The sequence below is a fragment of the Chelonia mydas genome, chromosome 2 (genome assembly GCF_015237465.2).
Source record: "Chelonia mydas isolate rCheMyd1 chromosome 2, rCheMyd1.pri.v2, whole genome shotgun sequence".
NCBI classification, from domain to species: Eukaryota; Metazoa; Chordata; order Testudines; family Cheloniidae; genus Chelonia; species Chelonia mydas.
In genome coordinates, this window is record NC_057850.1 from 67,847,541 (window position 1) to 67,873,013 (window position 25,473).

At 38.7% G+C, this 25,473-nt stretch overlaps 2 protein-coding genes across 6 annotated transcripts in view; one reads left to right on the forward strand and one right to left on the reverse strand.

The window, feature by feature from the left end:
- TCEA1 (transcription elongation factor A1) overlaps positions 1-22,362 on the forward strand; it is a 64,913-nt gene extending 42,551 nt beyond the window's left edge. For all 4 annotated transcript variants that reach the window (XM_027826510.3, XM_037892617.2, XM_027826509.3 and 1 more), the window contains exons 6-10: positions 981-1,037; positions 2,869-3,023; positions 6,594-6,740; positions 8,295-8,366; positions 15,793-22,362. In XM_027826510.3, the coding sequence (XP_027682311.2) occupies positions 981-1,037; positions 2,869-3,023; positions 6,594-6,740; positions 8,295-8,366; positions 15,793-15,801 (440 nt within the window). In that variant the 3' untranslated portion in view covers positions 15,802-22,362. The remainder of the gene's footprint in view (positions 1-980; positions 1,038-2,868; positions 3,024-6,593; positions 6,741-8,294; positions 8,367-15,792) is intronic.
- The window catches only part of RGS20 (regulator of G protein signaling 20), a 48,890-nt gene continuing 44,697 nt past the window's right edge, over positions 21,281-25,473 (reverse strand). For both annotated transcript variants that reach the window (XM_007064114.4, XM_043539625.1), the window contains exons 3-5: positions 24,438-24,524; positions 23,284-23,518; positions 21,281-21,469 (exon numbers count right to left, since the gene is read on the reverse strand). In XM_007064114.4, coding sequence (XP_007064176.3) covers positions 21,281-21,469; positions 23,284-23,518; positions 24,438-24,524 — 511 coding nt within the window. The remainder of the gene's footprint in view (positions 21,470-23,283; positions 23,519-24,437; positions 24,525-25,473) is intronic.

The window sequence follows — 25,473 nt, forward strand, 5'->3', positions numbered from 1 at the left end:
CTTTAACTTTCCTGTTTTATTGCCCTTCAGTTTGTCTGCTTTCCTTATATTTGTAATGTCCATTAAGCTCCTTTCTACAACTTAATTACTGATTCTGCTGTCATCTAACACTAACTGAATGTACCCACGCTATCCTGAGAGTGAATTTCATCACAGATGTTGAAGTGATATTCAGTCTTTCCTTTCAGAGAAGAGATTGGCAGTTGTCAAACTGAGTAGAATCTTTAAAACTTAACTGATAACACAAAAGCTCTTTGTACAGTACCTACATCTACAGGTTAGCTCCTAATTAAATAAGCTTTTAGGCCAGGGGTCGGCAACCTTTCAGAAATGGTGTGCCAAGTCTTCATTTATTCACTTTAATTTAAGGTTTTGCATGCCAGTAATACATTTTAACGTTTTTTAGAAGATCTCTCTCTATAAGTCTATATATTATATAACTAAACTATTGTCATATGTAAAGTAAACAAGGTTTTCAAAATGTTTAAGAAACTTCATTTAAAATTAAATTAAAATGCTGATCTTGTGCCAGCGGCCTGCTCAGCCCGCTGCCAGCCTGGGGTTCCTTTCACCTAGGTCGGCAGCAGGCTGAGCGGGGCCTGCGGCCGGGATCCCGGCTGGCAAGGGGCCAGCAGCCAGAACCCCAGACCGGCAGCGGGCTGAGCGGGGCCAGCGCCTGGGACCCAGCAGGCAGCAGCGTGCCATTAAAAATCGGCTTGCGTGCCTTCGGTTGCCGACCCCTGTTTTAGGCCATTGATTTTCTACCAATCTTGTCTTCTTTACCTTTTTGTGTTCTCTGCAAAATAATGAGCTAACAGGGTTTTGCTACCATAAAAGTATATAGTGCACTATTTTTTCTGAAAATGCATACTATGGTTGTGGCATAACTTACGCTTTCCAGGATTCCCAATGGGTACTTGAGCTGCTAAGGAAATCTGATGTCCACTTAATTTTAATAATCAAACTTCTCTTTTGTTCAGATGACTACATTGCTATTGGTGCTGATGAGGAAGAGCTGGGATCTCAGATTGAAGAAGATATCCTTTGTAATATATCTAAGTGCTCTAGAATTAGTATTTGCTGATGGATTTATATTGCTGTTTGTTTAAAAAAAATGGTTTGGTCCATATAATGAACATTGATTTTTATTCAGTAGGAAAATACTCATTTTGTTCAATACAGCCATGTGAAAGTTTTTAGTGTGAGAAGCGATTCTCACAATTTATGACCATTAAATTACATACAGAAGTCTTTTTACTTAAGTTATAGTTCCAAGGTTGCTGCTGCTAGCAGCAGCTATCATAGATATCTTACTGATGTGACCGGTGGTGAAACTCTAGAGAGAGTGTGGCCTAGCAGATAAAGCTCTGGACAGGTTCTTGGCAGAACTGGGTTCTAGTCCTCCCACCTCTGACTTGCTGGATGACCTTGGGCAAGCTACTTCTCTCTATGCCTTAGCTTTGAAATCTACTGATGACAAGTGCTATATAAGAGCTAGGTGGTGTTATTGTGTTCCGATAATCTTGGATGAATCTTAATGCCAAAAAAAATTGTGACTCTCAAAGTGCTTAATCTTCTTTTTCTTTAAGTGCATAGTTTTTGTTGTTTTGTTTTTAAGTCTATTGTGGTTAATGCTTACACAAATCAGGACTCTTTCTTCTACCCACCCACCCACCCCAACTTCATTTTAAAGTAAATTTAGTGTTTTCAAAGGAGCCAAAGTGGCAACAGACATCATCTATTACTTAGCAATAGACCAAATACTATATAGCAGGGGTCCCCAGTGCGGTGCCTACAGACGACATGGCGCCCGCCGGGGCATTTTTATGTGCCCGCAGGACACCCCGCCGCCGAAATGCTGCTGAGAAGCGTTGCTGTTTCTCGGCGGCATTTCAGCAGCGACACTTCTTCCCGCTGCTGCATTTCGGTGGCGGGGTGTCTGGCGCCCGCCACAGTCTTCTGGGAATAGCAATATGCTATTCCCACAAGAAAGGTTGGGGACCATTGCTATATAGGTAGTAACAATGCGAGCTTCCTGATGCTACCCAGCCAGCGTACATTTAGCATAAAATGTGAGAGTGTCTTCTGTAAAGACATCGGGTAGCTATGTTGAAAACTTTGGAATCTTCATTTTTCATTGGAAATTTGATTTAGGTATTATTGATGCTCAGATATCAACACTGCGTTATTTTGGAAACTAATCCGTTCCTCAGCAGAATGAATTAAAGATGCCTGTTGTGCTCTTGTGGGAGGCTTCCACAAGTCAAAGAGAGATCTTGAGAGATCTGCAGTTCCATTACTTAATTGCCATGTGTTGAGCAGAAAAAATTGAGAAAATTATGTAATACAAGCACTGGTAGCCATTGCTAAGAAAGGTACTGATCAACTATGTAAAGAGTAGGTTTAGCAGAATTTTATTTCTATTTCTTAAAAATTTTGGTAGATAGTACAGATGTTTGCTTGTAGGTAGTTTTATCTACTTAAATTTTCACAGTTGTGGGAAATTGGGAAAGGTCAGACAATTATTTAATGACTGTAGACATAGAGATTCAAACTTGAGTTTTATAGCAATTAAAATACAAATTATCAACATCACATGTTAAAATATACAAAGTAAATATCTTTAAATAAAACTAATAAAGTCTCAAGCAGCATTTTTTATCACTGTGCTGATCTTAAATTTCTGTTAATATTGATGGAAATATTTTTCGTCTGTCTGTCTGTATATGGTAAAATTGACGTTTACTGACACTTACTGATAAAAATCTAATCCTGTGTAAACCTGGGTAAACGTTTGCAAAGCAATGAAGTACTATATTGTGTTCTGCGTATTACTTGTTGAAGATGTGTTCCTTAAGTCCTAAGCACCTATATATCAAGAACTGAAAAACACGGACATGAAATACAAAAATAGGGTACGAAGTAGAATAGCAAATCTCAAGGACACAAAGAACCCTAATCTAAGAAAAAATGTATTATGTGGGAACATACCTCCAGACAGGTTTGCCAAAATGACAGCAGAGGTAAGTAAATATTAGATCTTCTAACTTTTATTACTCTGTTTGACTTAACTATACAAACCGTCAACATTCTTATACTTTATCTTCACACTCTCATAAGTATAGGCATTTAAGACAAACCACAATTATCAGCAGTATAATGGCTTGAAGATTCATAGAGATAGTGGGGTAGTTCCAAAAGTTGTGATGCCTGAATAAGGCAAGAAGCAGGTAGAATGTCCCTGAGGGTGCTTCAGAGAGAAAGCTTAGAAATAGAATATACTGCATTTAAAAAAATAAAATGCAGCCTGTACCAGCAACAACCTTCAAATTAGGGGAGGTGGACTGGGGTTCTGCCAGTGACCCCAGGCTACCAACTTGTGCCCCTTTTGGGTGCGTTGTATCGTCGTCATCATCATCATTAAACAGCACCGCCTTTGTATTTGGCAAGTGCTAGCTTCAGCATTTTGACTACTTCTAAGGTAGATATATCATCCTGATTTTTACAGGTCAGTCTCCTTTCTTTGTGGCAGTGAGACTCTTTGGAGCTATTTTTAGTACTGTTTAAAATTTCTGTTAATTTTAAAATTTGTGGTTAGTTTATCTCACTGCAAACACTTTGTAGTACCCAAGTATATTAATTTTTTTTAACAAAAAGACAAATTAATAGGGAAAGAGTAAGCTAGGTAAATGGACTAATTAAGATAATAAAATGAGATCCTACTATTAAAGAAAAGCAAACTAAATTTAAACTATAACAATGGATATTTAAAACAAGGATTAAGCACTGATTGTTTTTAAACATTGTTTTTAAAAATGCCTTTGTAAGAAACTTGACTAGATGATGTGTGTTTCTCTACAAAGAAAGAGGAACGCACGACGTACAGATCACTAAAATGTCACTGGCACAATATTTAGGGAAAAGTTTTAAAACTGACTAAATTCGTACTTGTATTTGATGAAACACTAAAAATCTTATTAGAAAAAGGAATTGGGATGGCTTACCAACCCAAGAAGAAAGTTAAAACTTGGTAAAAGTGGAATTTACTGCAGAATTGTTAATATGAAGGACAGAACCTCTCTAGCTAACTTCCCAAGTTAACTTTTGATACTGAAAGGCTTAAAACGGGAAACTTGCATTGGAAATTTGACTGAAAACTCACACAAAGCAAAGTGTACTCCTGTCCAGTCTAATAATTGCTAAGTGCAGTAGCTTAAACAATCCCACTTAGCCGCCCTATTTTGTGTCTTTTTGAATAAGGTTCAGGGAAATGACCACAGAAGTTGATGCAACTATTTATGCTGTCTTAAAATATTTGAGTTATATAGCAGAGGGCTTTAGGAAAAATGTTGGTGCTCCAAAGTGGATTTAGGAAGTCAATATGAAAATAATTGGAGAGGAGAATATGGGACTTGTGCCTGAGGAACATGAAATGAAATTTCCTAGGGTCAGTGCCTTTGTGTAGTTTCTACAGAGACCTCAACAATTAACTTGATTACATAAATTTAGAGGTTACGATAAAAACAAAAACAGAATTAATAAGAGCTTAGATGTGCTTTGTAATTGTGTCGGCATTTTTAAATTCTTGTTGTGCTCAAACAGGCACAGAAAAAAAGATTGGAACTAGAACAGAAGTTAAGCTATTCATACAGGTCATAAGTAATGGTGAGCTTTGTTCTTCAAGAGAAAAATGGTCTGCACATATAGATAAGTAAACTGAGGGTGGCAGACCACTACATTTGTATAAGGAGAATCAGATGGCATTTTGATTCTATGGGGTTGTATTTTGTTGTGATCATTGTATTTATATAAAAGTTGTGCTTCAGGGTCAATCATTATTTGGATTTTAAATTCATTTCAGACTAAAAAGATTTTGAGTATAGATATTTAGCCACTTAAAAGAGAACTGACGTAGAGGAGATAGGTATTTAATCTGGAGCAGTGTTAGTTGAACTGCTAAATCTCATGCAGATACTGAGACAGTGGGAAAAATTGGGAATGCTCATTCCTACATACAAAACATTAAGGAAGTATGGAGCACCCAACTGACCAAGTAAACTGAAGTGAAAACAATTAACAGGTATCAAAAGTTGAATATTTATTTTTAAAGAAACTGGCTATAAATTACACGCTTAAAAATTTTAACATCTCATCTTTTAAAGCTTGAACTAACAAGTGTGAAGTTTTGGACTTATTATTTTACAAAATGCTTTATATAAAGGGCAGTTTGTATAGAATAGGAACATACATAATTAAAACTGATTTTGAAGCCCTATTGTGCAATATCTGAAGAGACCTTTCATAGAGAGAGCTGCCTCACTTAGGCCCTGTTACAGTTTAAAAACCCTATCTGGTGTCTGGAACCCTGAAAAGGCTTTAAAAAAATTAACAGAAGTTAGATATGAAAGCTACTAACTGTAATTCTGCCGTTTTGTGTAACAAGTTACCATGGAGGCCAGTCACTTGGCTGTTGACTTAAATGTTTTGGTTTTAGACTAAAATCTTTACATGTTATTCTCAGCTTAGTAACTACACCTTGAATGATGGAGAAGCTTGGATAAAGCACTTCAGAATTCCAGATTTTTTAACATGAGGCGTACTGGATAGTCAGCAGTGAAGACTGAAGTTTGTGTTTATCCACAGGAGAGTTACAGCACAGGCATTGGAGAAAATGGCCTCAATCTTGATTTGGAGTGGCCACTCTGGGAGAGATCCTTCGATGGGGAAGCTCATTCTCCATACCCATTCTATCTATAACAAGAATGCATGAGTTTTGGATGCAGTTTTAAATGTTGATAAATTTAGTCTAAATTCTCCTCTCCTAGGCCAATGAACAAGCATCAGATAATTTTTGATCATTACAATACTAAGCTAAATTTGAATCATGAACTAGAGGCAGAAGGTTTCAGTTCTCATTATCAAACAATACTATGTTTTAGGTTAAATTAGAATTATGCAGATATTCATTTCTTGTTAAGAGAGGACAGCTGTGCAAACTGTTTGCACTGTGAGTGTTTCATGGTGGAAATAAACTTTTGGTTATGCAAAAACAAAAATAGTGAATTTAAATTTTGCACAACCAGAAAATTGCACAAGGTTTCATTCCTGGGGACCTTTCTCTACCGCCTTTTCTTCTTTACCCCTACACTAACTAGCGTCTTCACTTAGACTTTCTGATAGTCACTGGTCAGACATGTTTTGAATGCAAACGTTTTTGCAAGTTTGGTGGTTATGTAACTTCTGCCATTTCACCAACAGTATAAAGGAGTAAAGAAATGTTTTAACTTTAGGTAGCATATTTGGCCAACTTAGTGGAATTTGTGATAACTAAAGTTGAAGCTTATTCAGTTTGAATTTAGCAAAGATAAAAGATCCAAGAGTTATAGAATGATTTTGCTGCTTGATAGGATAGATATTCCTGGATTTAAAAACAAAACCCTATTTCAATACGATTATACACATTTTCAAAATGCACTTTGCTAGGCTGATATATACGGTAGTCATACTAGCAGTAGTGTATCAAAACTGTAAGAAGAGACGACCCAACAGCAAATTGAGAATGTTATGGTAGACAGTTTCTTTATCCATAACAGGAGATGGCAAGTGATGAGCTGAAAGAGATGCGCAAAAATCTGACCAAAGAAGCTATCAGAGAGCACCAGATGGCTAAGACAGGAGGCACCCAGACTGACCTGTTTACATGTGGCAAATGTAAAAAGAAGAATTGCACTTACACACAGGTACATAATCATTCTTGTTCCATTTGTCTGATCAAGGTTGAATCTCAATTTTAAGGAAATTTTCTCTTTTTTTAAAGAATTTTTGTTTCATCATCTTGTAACTTGATAGCTGAAGAAAATTGTCATTTATAATATAGCAGTATTTGAGTAGCTTTTAATGTTTCTTGGTTCCAGTTAGCCTAAAGCAAATTAATATTCTCCTCTTAGAGAAATAGCAGTTAAACATTGGTGCAAAAAAAGCCTATTTTTACAACCAATTATGAACAGTGAATTTGTATTTCCAAATATTCTTATTTCTGTTGGTATTTCATAGATTTGTATCTGCTTCTATGGAGAAGAATATTCATCTTATTACTTTGCTACTCTTTCCTCTATCCTTCAACTTGGTGTAACTAGAAATACTCTTCCTAGAAATCAGCAGTTAAGCCCAACACTAATTAAACTCTTTCCAAGGATGTGTTTGAAATTCCTTAACATTGACAAGTATTTTTTTTCCCCATTTCAGCAATTCTTTGCTAGACTTTTTTTTTTAGCTATTTATAAAATTGTGATGTGCGGGAGATTAACTGATATAACTAGTGTTTCAGTGTCTTTGACCTATCTGTGTATTTGGGTGGCAATGGCAAATGTAATATGTAGAAAACCTCTGAATATTAATGTGAATATTAACATTAATTATGACTTTATTAAACTAGGGTCTATTTACAAGCCTCCTGTTAATGCAACTCCCACTAATTTAATTAGGAGTTGTGTGCAAAAAACTTGCAAAATCAAGTTCATATTGATTTCAGTAATGCTGCAGTGCATAGCTTTGAACTTAGTAAGCTAAGTTTATGCTTCTAGTATCGAAAATGTTTTGATGTAAACAAATGCAGTAAAAATCTGTCTGAGTCTTTATGCTTTTAGGCCACTTCATCATAAGTATATTTATGTAAATCTATGCAGAATGTGCATTTGTTACTTCCACAAAAAACAAAACTCAAAAATATTTGCACAGTTCTACATTGATCTTCATTATTGAAATGGATACTTTTAGTACTTAAATCAGCCAAACAAAAGGGGTTCCCTATGGATGTGTTTGGCACAAAAAAGTTTTACTACCTTTTTTCTGTATACACAAAATGAAATAGTCATGATTATTTTGTAAAAAATCTGGTAATTCCAATTTGTTAGCTGTTTGCCTAGTTTGTACTCTCACGTGTTCACAATTGACTTGGTGCTTAGATTTTAATTTATCTAGTTTCATTTCACCTGTGAGGGTGTGACCATTTTGTGGGCTGGAGTAGGTTGTGGGGCTGAGAATCTGCATTTTTAATTTGTATAAAGACACTTAAAATGGAATGTTGAAGCACTCTTATACAATGGATTTCAAATATAGTAACTTTTAAAATCACATATTTGGATAGCTCTTGTGGTAATTTTATTTAGGATATACGGATTTTATTTTAGCATTGAGTAACTTTACATTGAACAGAAGTGACATAATTGACCAGGATCATGGTGATAACACCTTTCCTTTCCCTTTCCCTTTCCTCCCCATTCCCTTTGCTGTAGGTTCAAACCCGCAGTGCTGATGAACCTATGACAACATTTGTTGTCTGTAATGAATGTGGAAACAGATGGAAGGTAAAGCTTTTGTTCTCTTCTGTATATTGTGTAGCAGATGGTCAAATTTCCAATTTACTTTCTGGATTACAGAAAACCTATTTGAGTTGTTAATCTTTTATTTTTCTTCTCAAACCAGTTTGATAAATTGTAAATACTGCCAAATACCTTTAACCGAGAAATATATTTGGAAGAGAAACTTTTATAGTTTGCAATTTTCGAGCCATTCGGTTACCTATGTCCATTAACTCAGTTTTCATATTTCCCTGTAGTCTTGTTTTGTCTTTCAGGTTCTGTTAAGGCTTACTGTAGTGTAAAACAAAGTGAACAGGATTTGTAAACACTTAGAACAGCTAGAATTTTAATCCAGAAAGATGTGGAAGAAAGCAAGATGAAACTATTTGACTTAGACAGTCACTTGTGTAACTCAGGATAGATTCTCAAATAGGATTCAGTAATAACACTTCTAAGCCAGAAGTTCAGATGGAGTGCAAAGTGTTGCTGTACTGTGCAATGAATACCGTTATTCATTTATTTTAATTTTTTAATATTTAATATAAAAAATTACAGTGGACCAAGCTCTGCAATATACTATCATGTCCTGGATCAGTGCCAAAAAAGCACTGCTGGTCTTAGGAGTCGGTGACTGTTCAGGTCAAACACATTATGAACAAATAGAATTAGAAATAAATAACTGGAAAGCAAAAGTCCCAAGCTGTCCAACAGTGTGTAGCATTCATTTTTCAAGTATGTGTCAGTGTGGATCCCGCTCTAGGTGTGCATGAATCTCTGCATGTTAGACTGGATTTTTCTGAATATCCATGTCCCACAGGGTTGCACATACACTCTGTGGCTCCTCATGTTCCTGTATGAGGGCATAAAAGGTGAGGTGTCTGCGACCCTCCTTCAATTACCTATTGCCACCTCTGGCAACAAGATGGAACCTAGCCAGTGTTCAACCTGCTAAACTTCTCAAAACACTCCATTAGGTCTTCTGAGATTCTTCAGAACCGTCTTCATTCTTTATTTTCTTATGCTAGTCTGTTTTCAGTGCTCGTCAAATAGAAAGCTGCTTGCAGCCCTTTTCCCCACACCTGCACGTGTGAATGCACACTCCCTGACTCCCACTGAACAGTAACTTGGCAAAGTGGACTCAAACCCCACAGTCTTCAAGCCTGGTCCATCCTGTGACGGTCTAATTCCTCTGAAAGTTTGGCCCAGCAGATGTGTGTTCTACTTGGGAGAATCTTGCAGTCTAAGCAGGTGCCCAGTCTGCCTCTCCTCCTCTGAAAGAACCCACAAATCAAGGAATGCAAGGCTGAAGCTTCATATTCCGGAGCAATGTGTGAAAGTGCCATCACGCACAGAAGAGCTGAATTTGAAGATCCCTTTAATGGTCAAGCCTACATCTAACTGACAGGCAGGTGATGCTGAAGACCTCAGCAGAGAAAGTGGTGCCAAAGCCAGGCCTGGCATCAACATCAGCACTAGTACCATGTCTGGCACTGAAGCCTGTCAGCAGGCCCAACATCAAACTTGACACCTCAGAGGTTGAAACAGTGCTGAAAGATGCCACCCTGAATGGTGGGGAAGGAGCTCTGCTCTCTCATAAAGAGGAACACAGGAAGATGTCAGAAGGCAAGTCACACCTAGCATCAAAGATGCGCAGAAAGGAGCTGACTGTGGTGCAGTATGGCTCTGGTACCAGACATATACTCCTCCCCTCCCCCACCCCCCGATATTCTTTCTAGCACCAATGATACAGACTTAGAGCACACCTGAGCCACGCGCAGCATTGAGAAAGACATTTGCACTGAAATAGTCCTCAGAGCAGAAACCGCTTTATGAACCAGTGCTGTTTGTGGAAGTGTACTCCTCACCATCCCCAGGCCTTGCCTTTTCTCTGACATCTGGCAGAAACGATTTGTTGCTGAGGTCTATGAGCAGTATCACCATTTACAAACAAGAGGATCTCTACAGACCCCAATAACAGGCACGCTGGGATTGGCATTAGTACAGCCAACAACTAGCCAGCCCTCTGTGCACATACAGAATATTACTGTGGCCTTACTGGGGCTTTTGGGGCCCACCTTCTAGGCCTGTAGGAGTCAGTTACTGTCTTTGCAGAAGGAGGAGGAGGAGCCTTTCTCTTGCAGCTTCACTAGCAAGACCTTGGTCGCTGGAATGCCGAGAGACATGACAGCAGGAGGCCAAATGACCCCTTTCGCTATCTAAAGGTGCCTTATCTTTGTCCCGGGAAAGACAGTAGCTTTGGTGCTGATACAGGCACTAGACAACTTCAAGACCTTTCAAGAGCTGGGTGCAGGTCATGGACACTTTGGAGATTGAGATGCTTGATCATCCCCACTCTGCCTAGAGGTGGTTGAGACCTGGGAATGGTGCCATCACCACCAAGTGACTCCAATAGCTAAATGCCTCCTTGCGATCAGGAACAACCTGGTAGACTTTTTTAAGCAGGAAGATGGTAACCAATCAGAAGTGGTCATTGGAAATCCATCCTAGAGCCAATATTTCACCCATGTGGTATTCTCATCTGTTTGCCATAGCAGACAGTGTTAAGTGTGAGGATGTCTGCTCCAGTAGAGGTACAGACTCCGGGTCCCATCTGGACACCTTTCTGCTTGGTGGATCTCAAGGACGTTTGCATGTCTTTGCACCAGTCCCCAGGATCATGTCCAGATTAGACAAGATAAAGCTACATTCATGTGCAAGATAAAGCTACGTTCATGTCCCTACTGGACAAGGCAATTTTGGGCATCTGATCTGCAGATGTCCAGTCAGCCACTCCCCCGCTCCTTTTCCCTTCCCCCACGCAACATACACATCTTCCCATGGGTTTGGACATGCTATCACAGAACCAGGGTCAAACTTAGACCCACAGTCACTGCATCTGATGGTCTGGATGTAGGCTGTTTGAAAAAGGACTGACAGACTGCTTCCTGCAGGCCCGAGAGTTCCTTTTACAGAGTCAGAAACTCTCCAACAGGAAGACTTACTCCTTGATGTGGAAAAGGTTTTTCTTATGGGCAGCTTAAGGCAGTTGAGGCCTTAAGACCAAGGATTCTGGCCTAAGTGCTCCTCCTGAAGGAAGCAGGACTAGCCAGTAGTGCCTTCAAAGTCCATCTTGTAGCAATATTTGTGTGCTGCACTCAGATACAGGCACACTTGGTCTTTTCACATCCTTTGGGATTGAGATCTCTCAAGAACCTTCTCCATACTTGCCCTTCAGTTAGAGACCCTGCTCCTATGTGGAAGCTTAAAGAGGTTCTCTTATAGCTAGGGCCCTACCAAATACACAGCCATGAAAAACACATCATGGACCATGAAGTCTGGTCTCCCCCCATGAAATCTGGTGTTTTGTGTGCTTTTACCCTATACTATACAGATTTCGTAGGGGAGACCAGCGTTTTTCAAATTAGGGGTCCTAACCCAAAAGGAAGTTTCAGGGTGGTCACAAGGTTATTTTAGGGGGGGTCACAATGTTGCCACCCATACTTCTGCACTGCCTTCAGAGCTGAGTGACTGGAGAGCAGCGGCTGTTGGCTGGGTGCCCAGTTCTGAGGGCACTGCCCCACCAGCACCAGCGCAGACGTAAGGGTGGCAATACTGTACCATTCCACCCTTACTTCTGCGCTGATGCCTTCAGAACTGGGCAGCCGGATAGTGGCGGTTGCTGCCTGAGGGCTCAGCTCTGCAGGCAACAGCACAGAAGTAAGGGTGGCAATACCATACTATGCCATCTTGACTTCTGCGCTGCCCCTGGCAGCAGCTCTGCCTTCAGAGCTGGGCTCCCGGCCAGCAGCCGCTACTCTCCAGCTGCCCAGCTCTGAAGGCAGCACCGCTGCCAGCAGCAGTGCAGACGTAAGGGTAGCTGTACCACTATAACCTTGCAAACCCCCCCCCACGCCCCCTTTTTGGGTCAGGACCCCTACAATTACAACACCGAGAAATTTCAGATTTAAATAGCTGAAATCATGAAATTTATGATTTTTAAAATCCTATGACCGTGAAATTGATGAAAATTGACCATGAATTTGGTAGGGCCCTACTTATCGCTCTTAGACCATTTCTCATTTGAATTGTTATACCATCTAGTCATGAAGTTGGTCTTTCTTGTAGCCATCACATCAGTGTCTAGAGTCCGCCAAATGCAGGCTGTCATGACTAGACTGCCTTATACACCCTTTATACTCTGGATGTGTCTAGGGTTCTGCTTTATTAAATCAACAGGACCAAGCCTGTCAGAATCTTTGTGGTCATATCCAGCATGTCAAAAGGCCAAGCCATCTCTTCTATGAGAATCTCAAGGTGGATTACCCAATTTATTTGTCTGTAATCAGTTAGTTGGCAAGCCTTGCCCTCTGAACATAAATGCATACTCCATTAAGATCCAACCAATGTCTCTGGCCTGCTTCAGAAATATACTGATCTCTGAGATCTGTAAGACAGCCTTGTGGAGCAAGCCCGCTGACCGTTTTTGAAACACTATGCGCTTGACATGGCTGCCAGGGCAGATCCAAGTTCAGAACAGCAGTACTCCAATCCCTGTTTCACTGATACAGCCGAGATTCTTCACTTGCAAAATCTGGAGAAGATACTGCTCCCAGTCACCTATAGTGGGATCAACTCAAGAAGAAATATACTCAAAGAAGAAAGCAGGTTTACTGACCCTATATTAACTGTGTAGTTCTTTAAGAAGTTGTAGCCCAGAGGTGGCCAAACTGAGCCTGAGAAGGAGCCAGAATTTACCAATGTACATTGCCAAAGAGCCACAGTAATGCGTCAGCAGCCCCTCATTAGCTCTCTCCCCACCCCCCAGCACCTCCCACCCACCAACAGCCCTGCCGATTGGCACCTCCTCCATCCCTGCGCCTCCCGATCAGCTGTTTCGTGGCATGCAGGAGGCTCTGGGGAGGGAGGGAGAGGAGCAAGGCCATGGGAGACTCAGGGGAGGGGGCAGGGAGGGGTGGAGTGGAGTGGGGGGCAGGGCCTGTGGCAGAGCCAGGGGTTGAGCAGTGAGCACCCGCTTGCACATTGGAAAGTTGGCACCTGTAGCTCCAGCCCCAGAGTTGGTGCCTATACCAGGAGCTGCATATTAACTTCTGAAGAGCTACATGTGGCTCTGGAGCCACAGGTTGGCCACCTCTGTTGTAGCCAATGTGGATCCCACATCCCACCCTTTATCACCAATTTTTCAGAGTCCTCAGCTACACAAACTTTGAATTGTGAGGGGAATGAAGAAGGGTCACAGCCTCCCTGTTCTCTATGCCCTTGTCATAAATATAAAAGTAAGGGTAACCACCTTTCTGTATACAGTGCTATAAAATCCCTCCTGGCCACGGGCAAAACGCTTTCACCTGTAAAGGGTTAAGAAGCTAGGATAACCTCGCTGGCACCTGACCAAAATGACCAATGAGGAGACAAGATACTTTCAAATCTGGAGGGGGGGAACAAATGGTTGGTCTGTCTGTGTGATGCTTTTGCCGGAAACAGATCAGGAATGCAGCTTTACAACTGTCAGTAACGCTAGCTAGAAATGCGTTAGATTTCCTTTCGTTTAATGGCTGGTAAAATAAGCTGTGCTGGAGGGAATGTATATTCCTGTTTTTGTGTCTTTTTGTAACTTAAGATTTTGCCTGGTTGGATTCTCTATGTTTTGAATCTAATTACCCTGTAAGGTATTTACCATCCTGATTTTACAGAGGTGATTCTTTTACCTTTTCTTTAATTCAAATTCTTCTTTTAAGAACCTGATTGATTTTTCATTGTTCTTAAGATCCAAGGGTTTGGGTCTGTGTTCACCTGTACAAATTGGTGAGGATTCTTATTAAGCCTTCCCCAGAAAAGGGGGTGTAGGGCTTGGGGGGATATTTTGGGGGAAGATGTCTCTAAGTGGGCTATTTCCCTGGTCTTTGTGTAAGACGCTTGGTCGTGGCAGCATACGGTTCAAGGACAAGGCAAAGTTTGTACCTTGGGGAAGTTTTTAACCTAATTTGCTAAGAATAAGCTTAGAGGGTCTTTCATGCAGGTCCCCACATCTGTACCCTAGAGTTCAGAGTGGGGAAGGAACCTTGACAGCCCTCATAAGAGCCCAGGGAAGCCAAGGGTGCATACATGGCCCTGATAGACACTGCTATTCAAAAAAAACTCTAGTCTTATGTACATGAGACACATGCTCACTTAGAGATCCACACTGACTACAAAATTGCAAAACTGAAGTTGATCTGTAGGAGTGGAGAGTGTCAGGGAGCACAGCTCCTCTTCCTCTGCTTAGTATCCTCTAAATGGCTTGTGGGAGCCCCATACACATACAGTTTCCCCTCTTCCTTGGCTGGCCACATGAGGGCTTGCACTAGGTAATGCAAGAAAAAAAAATGGTCCAGAGCTTAGGGCATTATCTTGGGTCTCTGAAGACCAAGGTTCAATACTTTCCTCTGCCACAGACTTCCTGTGTGATCTTTGGCAAGTCACTTAGTCTCTCTGTGCTTCAGTTCCCCTTCTGCAAAATGGGGATAACAGCACTTCCCTACCTCACAAAGGGTGTTGTGAAGATAAATTCATTAAAGATTGTGAGGCAGCCAGATACTACAGTCACGAGGGCCGTAAAAGCTGCTGAAAGAGGAATAGGAGAGACATAGCCAGGAGCTCCCTTTATTTGCATTCCTGTAAAGAGACTTGATCACCTTTCAGCTTCTTCTCCCTTTCAATGGAGAGGGCAAGAGGGCCTGCTACTGCCAGATCACTGGTGGGTAATGGGGGAAGGGTTGTGAGAGAGCCCTGGAATTGACTTACACAAATTATTGTATTTTGGAAGATTATTTCAAAAGTTTCTGGTGAGCTACAATGGCCCAGTGTAGTGAAGACAATACTATAATTAGGAGGAAAAAAGATCTTTCTTTACTTAATTGGGCCATTGTACAGTGAATTGTGAATATTAGACTTCTGCTTTTCCCTTAATTCTTATATTTTCTTCACCCTATTAGGCTGTTGTAGCACCCCAGAAGTGTATATTGTTTCCCTGCTAAAAATGTCAGCAGAAGAAAATTGGGGAAAAATGCCAGGGAAAAGCTTCCTTTGTTTTGTGCCCCTTTCTGAAGTTTTATAAAGTTAACATGTATTTTTTCCCTTTTATTTAATGTTAGGTCAAACCTACACTTAAAGGTATTTAATAACTTGCCACATCTAGAAATTATTTCATACCAATTCAAATGGCTTCAGGACCAAATACACTTTTTTCTGCACTCACTGTGGGCAAGTGAACAGAAAAAGATTTTCAATCCCTGTAGAGATTCTTGAATGTAAGCAAATGCTGTGACTAAGCAAATTACCACATTCTAGAGCAATGCCTTCTTCTCTTCTTTCTTGCAAAGAACTAGAAATAAGCTCTATGCAGATACCTCATAAAATATTTCTTTTCTTTTGACAGTTCTGTTAGAAGAAACAACTGTCAAGACACCAGGACCAGAAAGAGGATTTTGTAATTAGCTTTAAGAACTAGGCCAGGCATGCAGGTTCCTGCAAACAAGAAACTTTTTTTTTTTTTTTTTTTTTTAGCAGAATACATCCCTGGAGTTTAACCTTTGGTTTTTGACACAACTTCCTTAAATGCTTTCCTATAGTTAATAGTCAGTAGGGCCCGGATGCTCAATTGTACGGTGTATGTTTAAAATATTTTTTCATTTTTATAAGTAAGTTGACATTAAACTTTTATCAATAAACTTTTGGTAACTGAATTGTTTTCTTAACTGTGTGAACAACGTACTGTATATTTTTTTACAGTCTGAAACATACCCACCAGACATATTTTACCTCTCAATTATGTTAAAAATGTGTGAATGAAATTTGTATTTGTTTCTCACCGGCATATTCCCACTAATTTTGTGGGAAGGAAGGACAACTAACTTCATTTTAATTATACCAAATCTGCTGTGGTATCTAAATTGCAACTTGTTGGCTCTGTCTGGTTTGTACATACCATTTATGAATTAATGCTTAAATTCAGATCATGAAGTTTGGAACTTTGTTAATGGATCTATTGATCTCTTCTGTTACAATGCTTGGATAAATTTGCTTATGTAACCAGCATTGATCAGTCCAATTTATTGTACTGCCCTAAAGCCTGTATATACTACCACTAGATTTTATTTCTGGAGAAATGACTTAAATAGTTTGTTTAAATTTGATCTAATTGGTTTGTTTTGCTTATGTGTTTGATACCAGAGTTTATTTTAGACTTTGTAAATGAGCAAAGACATTTTGTGGCAGGCTGTTTAAATGGCAGTCAGTAAACTAGTTGATAAAAAGATAAACTGGTTGGGGAAGTAATATTACTTTACATCAATTCATATAAATGGCATTAGTTCCCTGTGAACTGCTAATGAACTTTATTTTGATATTTAGAATCATTGATGCCAGTGATCAAACCAGAGACCAGAATAAATCATTAAAGTTATGGTCTTTCACCATTCAGGATGATAGAAAGATTTGTTTTATTACAATCTGGTTTTTGACAGTGCACCTTTTAAAACACTTTGCAAATGCTATTTAGCAAAGAGCCAGCATGGTTAGAGGACATAAGATTCTTATGTTTTTGACAACCTCTATATTTATATTTATTTAAGCTCTGGGGTGGGGAAGGTCTGTCCAATCAGTGCGTGTTGAATTTGTGGATAGTTGCAGTATGTAAATCCATTTAGTTTCTGGAGAATAAACTCCTTAACTGGACTGGGCAGACAGAATTTTTCTTTTGCTGATTTGCTCTATAATGGTGGAGACATGGTTTCAAATGAGGCAGCGTTAAATTCTGAAAACACTTAAGCTGTGAGACCCAAAAAAGAGTTCGTTAAATACTTTAATCTTACATTACAAATCAAGCTCTTTCCTGTTGAAAAAGAAAAATAGTCTATTCTTGTGGAAGGGAAAATAAACGTGGCTAAGAATTTAGCTTGTTATAGACACATCTGCTTTTAAAAACACGGAGGAAATTATTCAAATGTTTCAAAGGTTATTGCATAATTTTATGGAAAGAATTTGGATTCTGCTTGCTTGATATTTCTGCTCTAATTCAGAAAGATATTTTTAAAATTAAACTGACTTGAAAAGTGAACAGAATAATCTACAATGAAAACTTAGCAGGACTGTTTTATTTATGTATCTTTGAAAATATCTTGAAATCTTTTAAGTTGCCTTAGACAACAACAAAATGACTTCAATTATAGATGTTTAGTGTCCATGTGTCTGTCCTTTGTTTTTGGGCACTTCTGAAAGGACAAGTCTAACAATTTGTATTAAGCAAATGTAGTCCTTGTGACTTGGGTGCCAGCTGGACTTTGACAGCAGTGGAAATCTCAGTTAGTTACAGAACAGGCACAGCATCGTGTGTACGAAGTTCCTCACGTTCTGTCTACACTCAACCTATCTCTACCCTTACATGAAAGGATAGCGTCCCTTGATAAGAAGATACAATAATAATTCACTTTCCATGCATGCTCAGTTTTGTGAAACTTCCCACAGGAAATCCGCAAATCACTAAAGCCAGTATCACAGTTCAGACTCTTGTAAGAACTGGAATGAGATATTCTTCATCTAAAGCCACAGCCAGTAGGTAGTAACAGTTTCTGGGACTAGATCCTGCAGCTACTTGGGCAAAACTCCCATTGACCACAATGGGACAAGTTAAGGACCGAGATAGGTTACTGAATTAAATTGAATTATCCAGTCCCCATAAAGTTATTGTAGTGTGTGTTAGTATAAAAAATGTTCTCTTTAACAAGTTTGATACTGATGCTCACTAATAGTTTAAAACTTGGCTGTGTCTTTAGGTGAAGAAGTTAAACACAATTTCTCAGGGTGAATTATTAGTTTTTAAATTTCATATTAATGGTCATTCTTTGTGTATCAAAGTGCCCTCTCTTATTAGAAAGGACACTTAGATATACCATGCTACTGGAACAATTTTTTATGTGATTTAAAATGTGTAACCTACAGACATTTGCTATATTGTACTTCATTAGATTGTACTAATGAATTTGGAATTTAAAGTTCAGTCTAAACCACAATGTGGATAGCATCAATTGATGTGTTGGCTGAAGGGGTCCATGCAATTTTAATATTGCTTAGCAGGTTCATGAAAAGAACACTCTAACAGTATGAATGTTTTGTGGGAGTTATTGGTATATAAAGTGCAGACATTTAAAAGCTAGTACCTGTGGAATAGAAGGTTAGTGCAGCTTAATGATGTCCTGCTGCTAGATAAATGCCAACGCAAACCAGCAATGTTTACTTTCAAGCCAGGATATATTGATCCTGTGATAATGGTTTTGACTTCATTTGTTCTATATAACTTGTGTAGATATAGATATACTTTGTGCTCGTATTTCTGAAACAATTATTGCCTCCTATAACAATCTAATTAGTACGTCCTAATTCAATGGGACCAAAACTTGGCCCTTGGAAAAGATTAGTATATGTCACTAGAGATGAGTTTATGCATAGTTATGAATAGTGAAACAAAATACAGGGAATAAGCTGTCTTTTATGTGTGATTTAATTAATCTTATCTAATCATATATAAAATTCAGTTAAAATGAAGAAATGTGACAGGAGGGTGTGTTTTAACCACACCTGAAATGAATGGAAAGTTTCCATTAACTTTTAATTTCCCAGGAAACTGACCAGTCTAGCTTAATTGTCCAAGTGAAATACACAGTTTTGAACTTTTCTGATGAATATATCTGATCTCTCTAGCAAGCTGAAAGTGATCTAGTGTAACTTCTTTTGTCAGCTTGGTGCTTCTCAAAGGCCTGACAAAACCAAATTAATACATTAGTACAGCATAGTCACTGATAGTCCAAGTTTTCCTAGTGCTACCTCACCAACATCCTTATTTTGATCTTCGGCAAGCGCTGAGACTACTAGCCAGCATGCCAGTTAATATGCGGTGTAAACTGAAACTATTAATGTGACTGTTGTCTTGTGCTCTGGATATGTCAATGAACTGGACTGAGATCTTTAATTTGACATAACCAGCTGCCAAATGTATTTTAGTAACAACTGGCAGTCACTACTGACTTGGACCAGATTTTAACAAGTGACCTAGAAGAGCTCTTTTCTTTTTAACTGAGTCAGCTGGCAGCACTGTTTTGCAATGTTACTTGTTAAATGTTGCTTAAATCATTTTTTTTCAAACTGACATGCTAAATGTTGTGTTTTTTATAGAAATAGATGATGGAAACTATTTAGCCACAGCTGTTGCTTACAACTTACCTTATATCAGGTCTTCTCCCTCGCTACTGAGTAGCGACAAAACTCATTATTATTTTTAATGGGATTAACACTGAAAGAGCAAAACATATCTCCTGCATGGTGCATTGAACAAGCAAGGAAATTAGCACATGCCTGAATTTTCCCCCAGTGAGAAGGCGTTTAGTGTTTGTATCATAGTGCCCAGATGGTAGAACTGCTGATAGGCTGGAGAAAGAATACAATAGCTTTCATAGAAAAAGCAATGCAAAACTACCTGTATGAATCCCTTTTAAAGAGGTGATTTTTTCACTCACCACCCTTCTGCTTCACATCTGTCTGCATTCATTCAAATCAATACATAGGAAACTATCACTGAAGGGAATTCTACAGTAAACTAAAATGTATGTAGTGGAATTACATTAAACTACAGTGTATTTTGGCTTAATTACTATAGATTAAGCAACTCCGTAAAAACAGATCTATAAATCGGTACTTAAAGGCAATTTGTTTTAACTTCTTCCTAGCTTTAGCTATGATAACTAATTTGGGGGCGTACTGAAATGCCATATGGTAATAGGTATGAGGCTTGGCAAAAAGCACTAGTCTGCACATACAAGTGCAATATATTAGGAATACCAGAAATGCATGTAGGAAGCTTGTGGAAGAATACTGCTTTGCTTTGAGACTTTCTGAGCCTGAATTAATGCCATATCCCTGGAAGCTTGTTTTAACTTGCTTTTGTATGAAGTATATGAATATCACCTCTGAAGTAAGCAACCCCCAAACAATCTGGCCTGTAATTTAGGATTTTCAATGTCTGTGAACACATCAAATGGCTGCTACTGCAGAGCTCTAGGGACTAAATACTGAAATATTAATTACCATTATTTGCATCTGCCTTTGCAGTGAAGAGAACAACACATGAGAATTCTTGTGCTTTATTTACAATTATAAATGCCCAGACGCTTCCCTCTCCTAAATTCTTCAGCTTTTATAAACATGAACAGTATGAACTTAAAAATGTTTTCAGCAGACTCTGATAGTAAAATAACACTTCTCAATAAGAGAATTTTATAGGCAGTATTATTCCAGCCTACTAGCTTCCATAAACTTGAGGTGGTTCTATTTCATTGCCATGAGCACATTGCTTATATGTATCAGGTAGCCACTCCAAGACAAGCGCTATCTCTACTTCGTCCGTAGTGGCCAGGCTGTACTATTAGAAAATGTGAGGCTTCAGTCTAGTGTAGCCCAAGTATCAACAGCACAACTGTTTCTACTGTGGCTGCACAATGGGGGGTGGGGGGGTGAGAGCAGTCATAACTAACTGTTTAAAAAAATAAATTGGAGAGCTCTTTCTTTCCAGAGTGGTAACTTTAACTTCTCCTATAAGTTTGTGTCCAACTACATTCTGCTATTGTAAAATATGACTTTTTTAACATCTAACTATCTCCACATTCTCCTTTGCAAAGTGTCACTTAAGTTGATCAGAGGCTGCAGTTAGCTTGTGGTGTCAGAGCCCTCTGCAGGTTAAAACATTGACAGTCCATATTAAAATATGCCTGAGTTATTTTCAGGTAGATATCCTATTAACTCTAAATTCCCTGTTGGTTGATGTAGCCCAGAGTTCCATTTCTGCTTTTTTTAAATAAATACATTAATAAAAAATACTATGCTTTGATGGATTTCTCAGATAAGGACTGAAGCAAATCCTTATAAATAGCAGAGTTCATAAACCGTGGGTAGGAGTCTCTATGCATTAAGGTGTAAATCTGGAGCTGTGCATCATCAAAAGTATGTTGTGATGGTTCCAGCATATTTCGGTTGATAACTTCCCTTACTCTGGAGTCCAGGCTGACCTGTGTATTAAAAAAGCATTCATTGACATTGGTAATAGCGTGCACACTTTTCCAGCTCTACCCACTTAAAAAAGTGGATTTTTTGGTTTTTCATTTCAATCTTCACCCCTCAAACAAAGTGTAAAGGGTCTCAGATATACACAGGCAGAGAGAATTATCACTTCCAACTTCGGATGCAATTATCTCCTTGAGTAGTGGAATCCTCTCTCAAAGACAGCCTTACTTTAAACAATACAGTCTGAAATCATATTTGTGCTAAATTCTGACGATACAGCTGGAATTTTTGCTCTTTCTGCTTAATAGTGCAGTGAATTTTTAATTTTGTGTGACTCGCTTTTGTTTTCTTGGGAATAAGTGTTGTCTGAGGCTGAATTCATAGCAGCAGAATTAATCAGAAGGAAGCTGCAACCTGTAGAAATGTTGTTTAAGCAAATCCCTTTACTAAAGAGCAGGCAAAATTAGACATGAATTGCAGATAGTTGTATAATGGTTCCATATGTGAGCAATATTGTGAAAATTTAAATTTCAGTGAGGTGGCAGTCTCAAAGATATTGTGTTAACAGCTACTAGATTTCAGTAGTGCTTGTATCTGTACACAAGTAGTGCTTTTTCCACCACTGTGGCTAATAAGCTTTTGACTAATATTTGAGTTTATAGTCCTTTATAACGAGAAACCAACTAAACAAACAAACTCAACCTTGTTGTAGTGTAATGTTCAGTGTATGAAATATTTGCCAATATCAGACTGGTAGATAGCGTTGTTAATTTTTGCTGTATAGCAGCAGTAGTTCTTAAAACAGATTATATTTGAGCAATTCCTTTATATTTCATAGCAAATCACAGCGAAAGGTTTTAAACATTTTAAGGTCTCCCATTTCTTTTTTTACTGCTAAGAAAAAAAAACCTAGCTTGTTTGGTTATTTAAGCAGGACAATGCTCTTTGCCCTGTTATGTCTAAGAATTACAGGTGTCTAACATCCGTGCTTTATAATACCACATCTGCTTCTTTGTCTGTTAACTGGAAAGATGGAGGATAGTTTCAACCATGGCACCCTGATGCCTTCACTTTCTAAGTCTCCATTATAGGTAGGCTTGGAAGGATTAGATTTTTATCAGTAAATGTAGGTAAGCATCAATTTCACTGTTCACACAAACCAAAATTTCCATCTGATGATCTAAATTTACAGATAGGCAAAGTAAGAAAAATGCTGCTTGACAATTTAGAGTTGTATTTAAGGAAATTATTTGAGCATAAGCTTTCGTGAGCTACAGCTCACTTCATCGGAATGCATCCGATGAAGTGAGCTGTAGCTCACGAAAGCTTATGCTCAAATAAATTGGTTAGTCTCTAAGGTGCCACAAGTCCTCCTTTTCTTTTTGCGAATACAGACTAACACGGCTGCTACTCTGAAACCTGTCATTTAAGGAAATGTACTTTGTCTATTTTGATATGTATGTTGATATTGTGTATTTTAATAGTTCTAAAGCTTTAGCTTTTTGAATCCCAGGGTCTGTCGTCATTAAATAATTGTCTGACCCTGACACAATTTCCTGCAACTGTGAAAATGTAAATGGATAAAAACTGAAAAAATGCTTAAAACCCATAATATTGCATAAATGTGAAAATGTAAATAAAAATTAAGTTTAAAATAGATATCTCAGTTATAAACAAAAATCAAATTCTGCCAAGCCTAATTATTAGCAATGAATGTCATAAGACCTGTATCCCTTGGTTTAGCTGTCTGTGCCTTTATTTATGTTATAACCCACTGTGCAATGCAGAATTAAAGAATGAGCTGTGGAGGGACACACACCTCTTTTGGAGAAAGGATAGAAATATAATCTTCATAGATTAACCTTGCTTTTTCTTCTATGACACTCTTGTTGGATTCCTGCTTTAACTCCTCACAGGCCATCCAGAAAAGCATGTTCTCTTCACTGAATTCTGTTCGGAGGAACTCCCGGAAAGCATTTCTGCCCGCTGGAGTGATCATTAACTTGTCAAATGACTGAGCCCAGGCATTTACTTCTTCAAGAGTAGGAGTGGGACTTGAATGAGAGAATGGAAAAGGAGATATTGATGCTAGTTACTCAACATTCAGTCACTAGACAAGGCATTTGCTCTCACTGAAAGAAAAAAGTGAGCTTTACATGAGTCTAATGCATGGTAGGTTGAACTGTTAACTGATACTCAATATTATCACCCTGCTGTGAAGCTCTAGTAAACTTAAGGATCAGAGGATTGTGGAAGATAAAATGTGATCAAATGTTCTGATGACTTACACTAGCTTTATTTTAAAGAAATGCGTGAAGTTAATGTACAACAAAAAACCTTTATGCAACCCCTGAACACGTTTTCTAGGTTTCAAATGCACAGTTGTCTTTTTGGTTAGTCAGTGTCACCATTATGGTAGAAATATGCATACAGTGAAGGCCAAGACATTAATACGTTTATAGCTGTTCCCATCAAAGCTACTCTCCTGTGCTGGTTTGTATAGGCCCTTATCATAGCATCTGAGCACCCAGGAAAGGATAGTAAAAGTTAATTAGTTGCCTGACTAGTGATAGGATCTATATTCTCCCTCGTTTATTCCTCCTTATTTAAAGCTGGGAACTACCAATTGGGTTGGTTAAGTTTTTCATAAAAGTTATGGAAATAAGGGACGAAAAAATTAGACTTGTAGGAGAATGGGAGATTCCGTCTTTACTATGTTGTTGCTATTGTACCACCATACAGTGTAAGCTATCCCAATATAGAATTTTTTTAAAGAATGGGCTTTGGATCAGGCCATGAATTAATGAAAGGTTAGCGTGAGAATGTTAGTAACATTCAGCTAGAGATGGGTGAGACTTGAATTTAAACAGAAGGTGCATGGATGGCAGCAGGGGAGTCATTTGTGCATTTCAAACCATTTGTCTTGTAGATTTAGCTGTTACATATATAAATGCTCAAAGAAAGAAAGGATACCTTTCCTCACAGTTTGGAATACTCTCTGCTCTGAGTTCATGGGATGTCCTCCTTGCTCTCTCTTCATCTTGATTCCTAACAGTAAGACTGCAAGGTAGCAAAAAGATAACTCAGTCAAGTTTATACAAGGAAGAGCTTGAAACAACATTAAATTGTTGATATTTAATATTTTACACACACTTGGTTTACCTTACCTAAAATGGATAGAAATTACCTGTACCCTTTTATTTCATGATTCCCCTAGTGCACTAGTTTTACATTGGTGTAAATCCAGCCACCTTAACAAAGCTACTCCAGTTGCCTGGAGAATTTGGTTATCCAGTGTAGTTTCTCAGCGCAATAGAGGGTATATATATAATGCTTCAAAATGTAAGGTGCAATCCAGAAAACACTGAGTAGCTCTAGCATTGTGGAGCAGCTCTCTGACTGGGGCTACTCATGGTAATAAAGACTATGCTTAAAAGTCTTGACATAGTGTGGCCAGCATTGTAACTGGGACTGTTCATGGTAATAAGCATTAAACTCAGTATTTGCAGGATTAATATGAGGCTTAAATACATGCCAAAGTCTCCCCACCTAGGCTCATTAAAAGCTCTCTCAGCACCTTTAGTGGAAGCAGGTGGCAAGTCCTGTTCCTGGTCAAATTCCAGTGTAGTAGCTCACTTAAATTCCCCAGTGCTTTCAGTTAGAGAACCTATCCTTGTTTCTAGACCTAAAACTTCCAAAGCTTGTGTATTTCCCTATTCTGTCTTATAGGGGAGGGGAATAAACTGATCTCATTCTCTCTCTGTCTGTCTGTAAAGCACTTTTGGATTTGTCAGGAGAAAATGGCACCAAATAAATTGTAAGGTACTATCCATAGTGTAACTGGATTTCCAGGCTCTTACTACACCTGACAAACCAGGGAGCTTCATAGAATTTCTGGAGAAAAAATTGAAATAATTTTCTTTGTTTATTTTTAGCTCCATTATATGAAAGAAAGGTATGGTTATCACTTAGGTTCACCTATTTCGTTTGCTCACTTCCTTTTAAACTT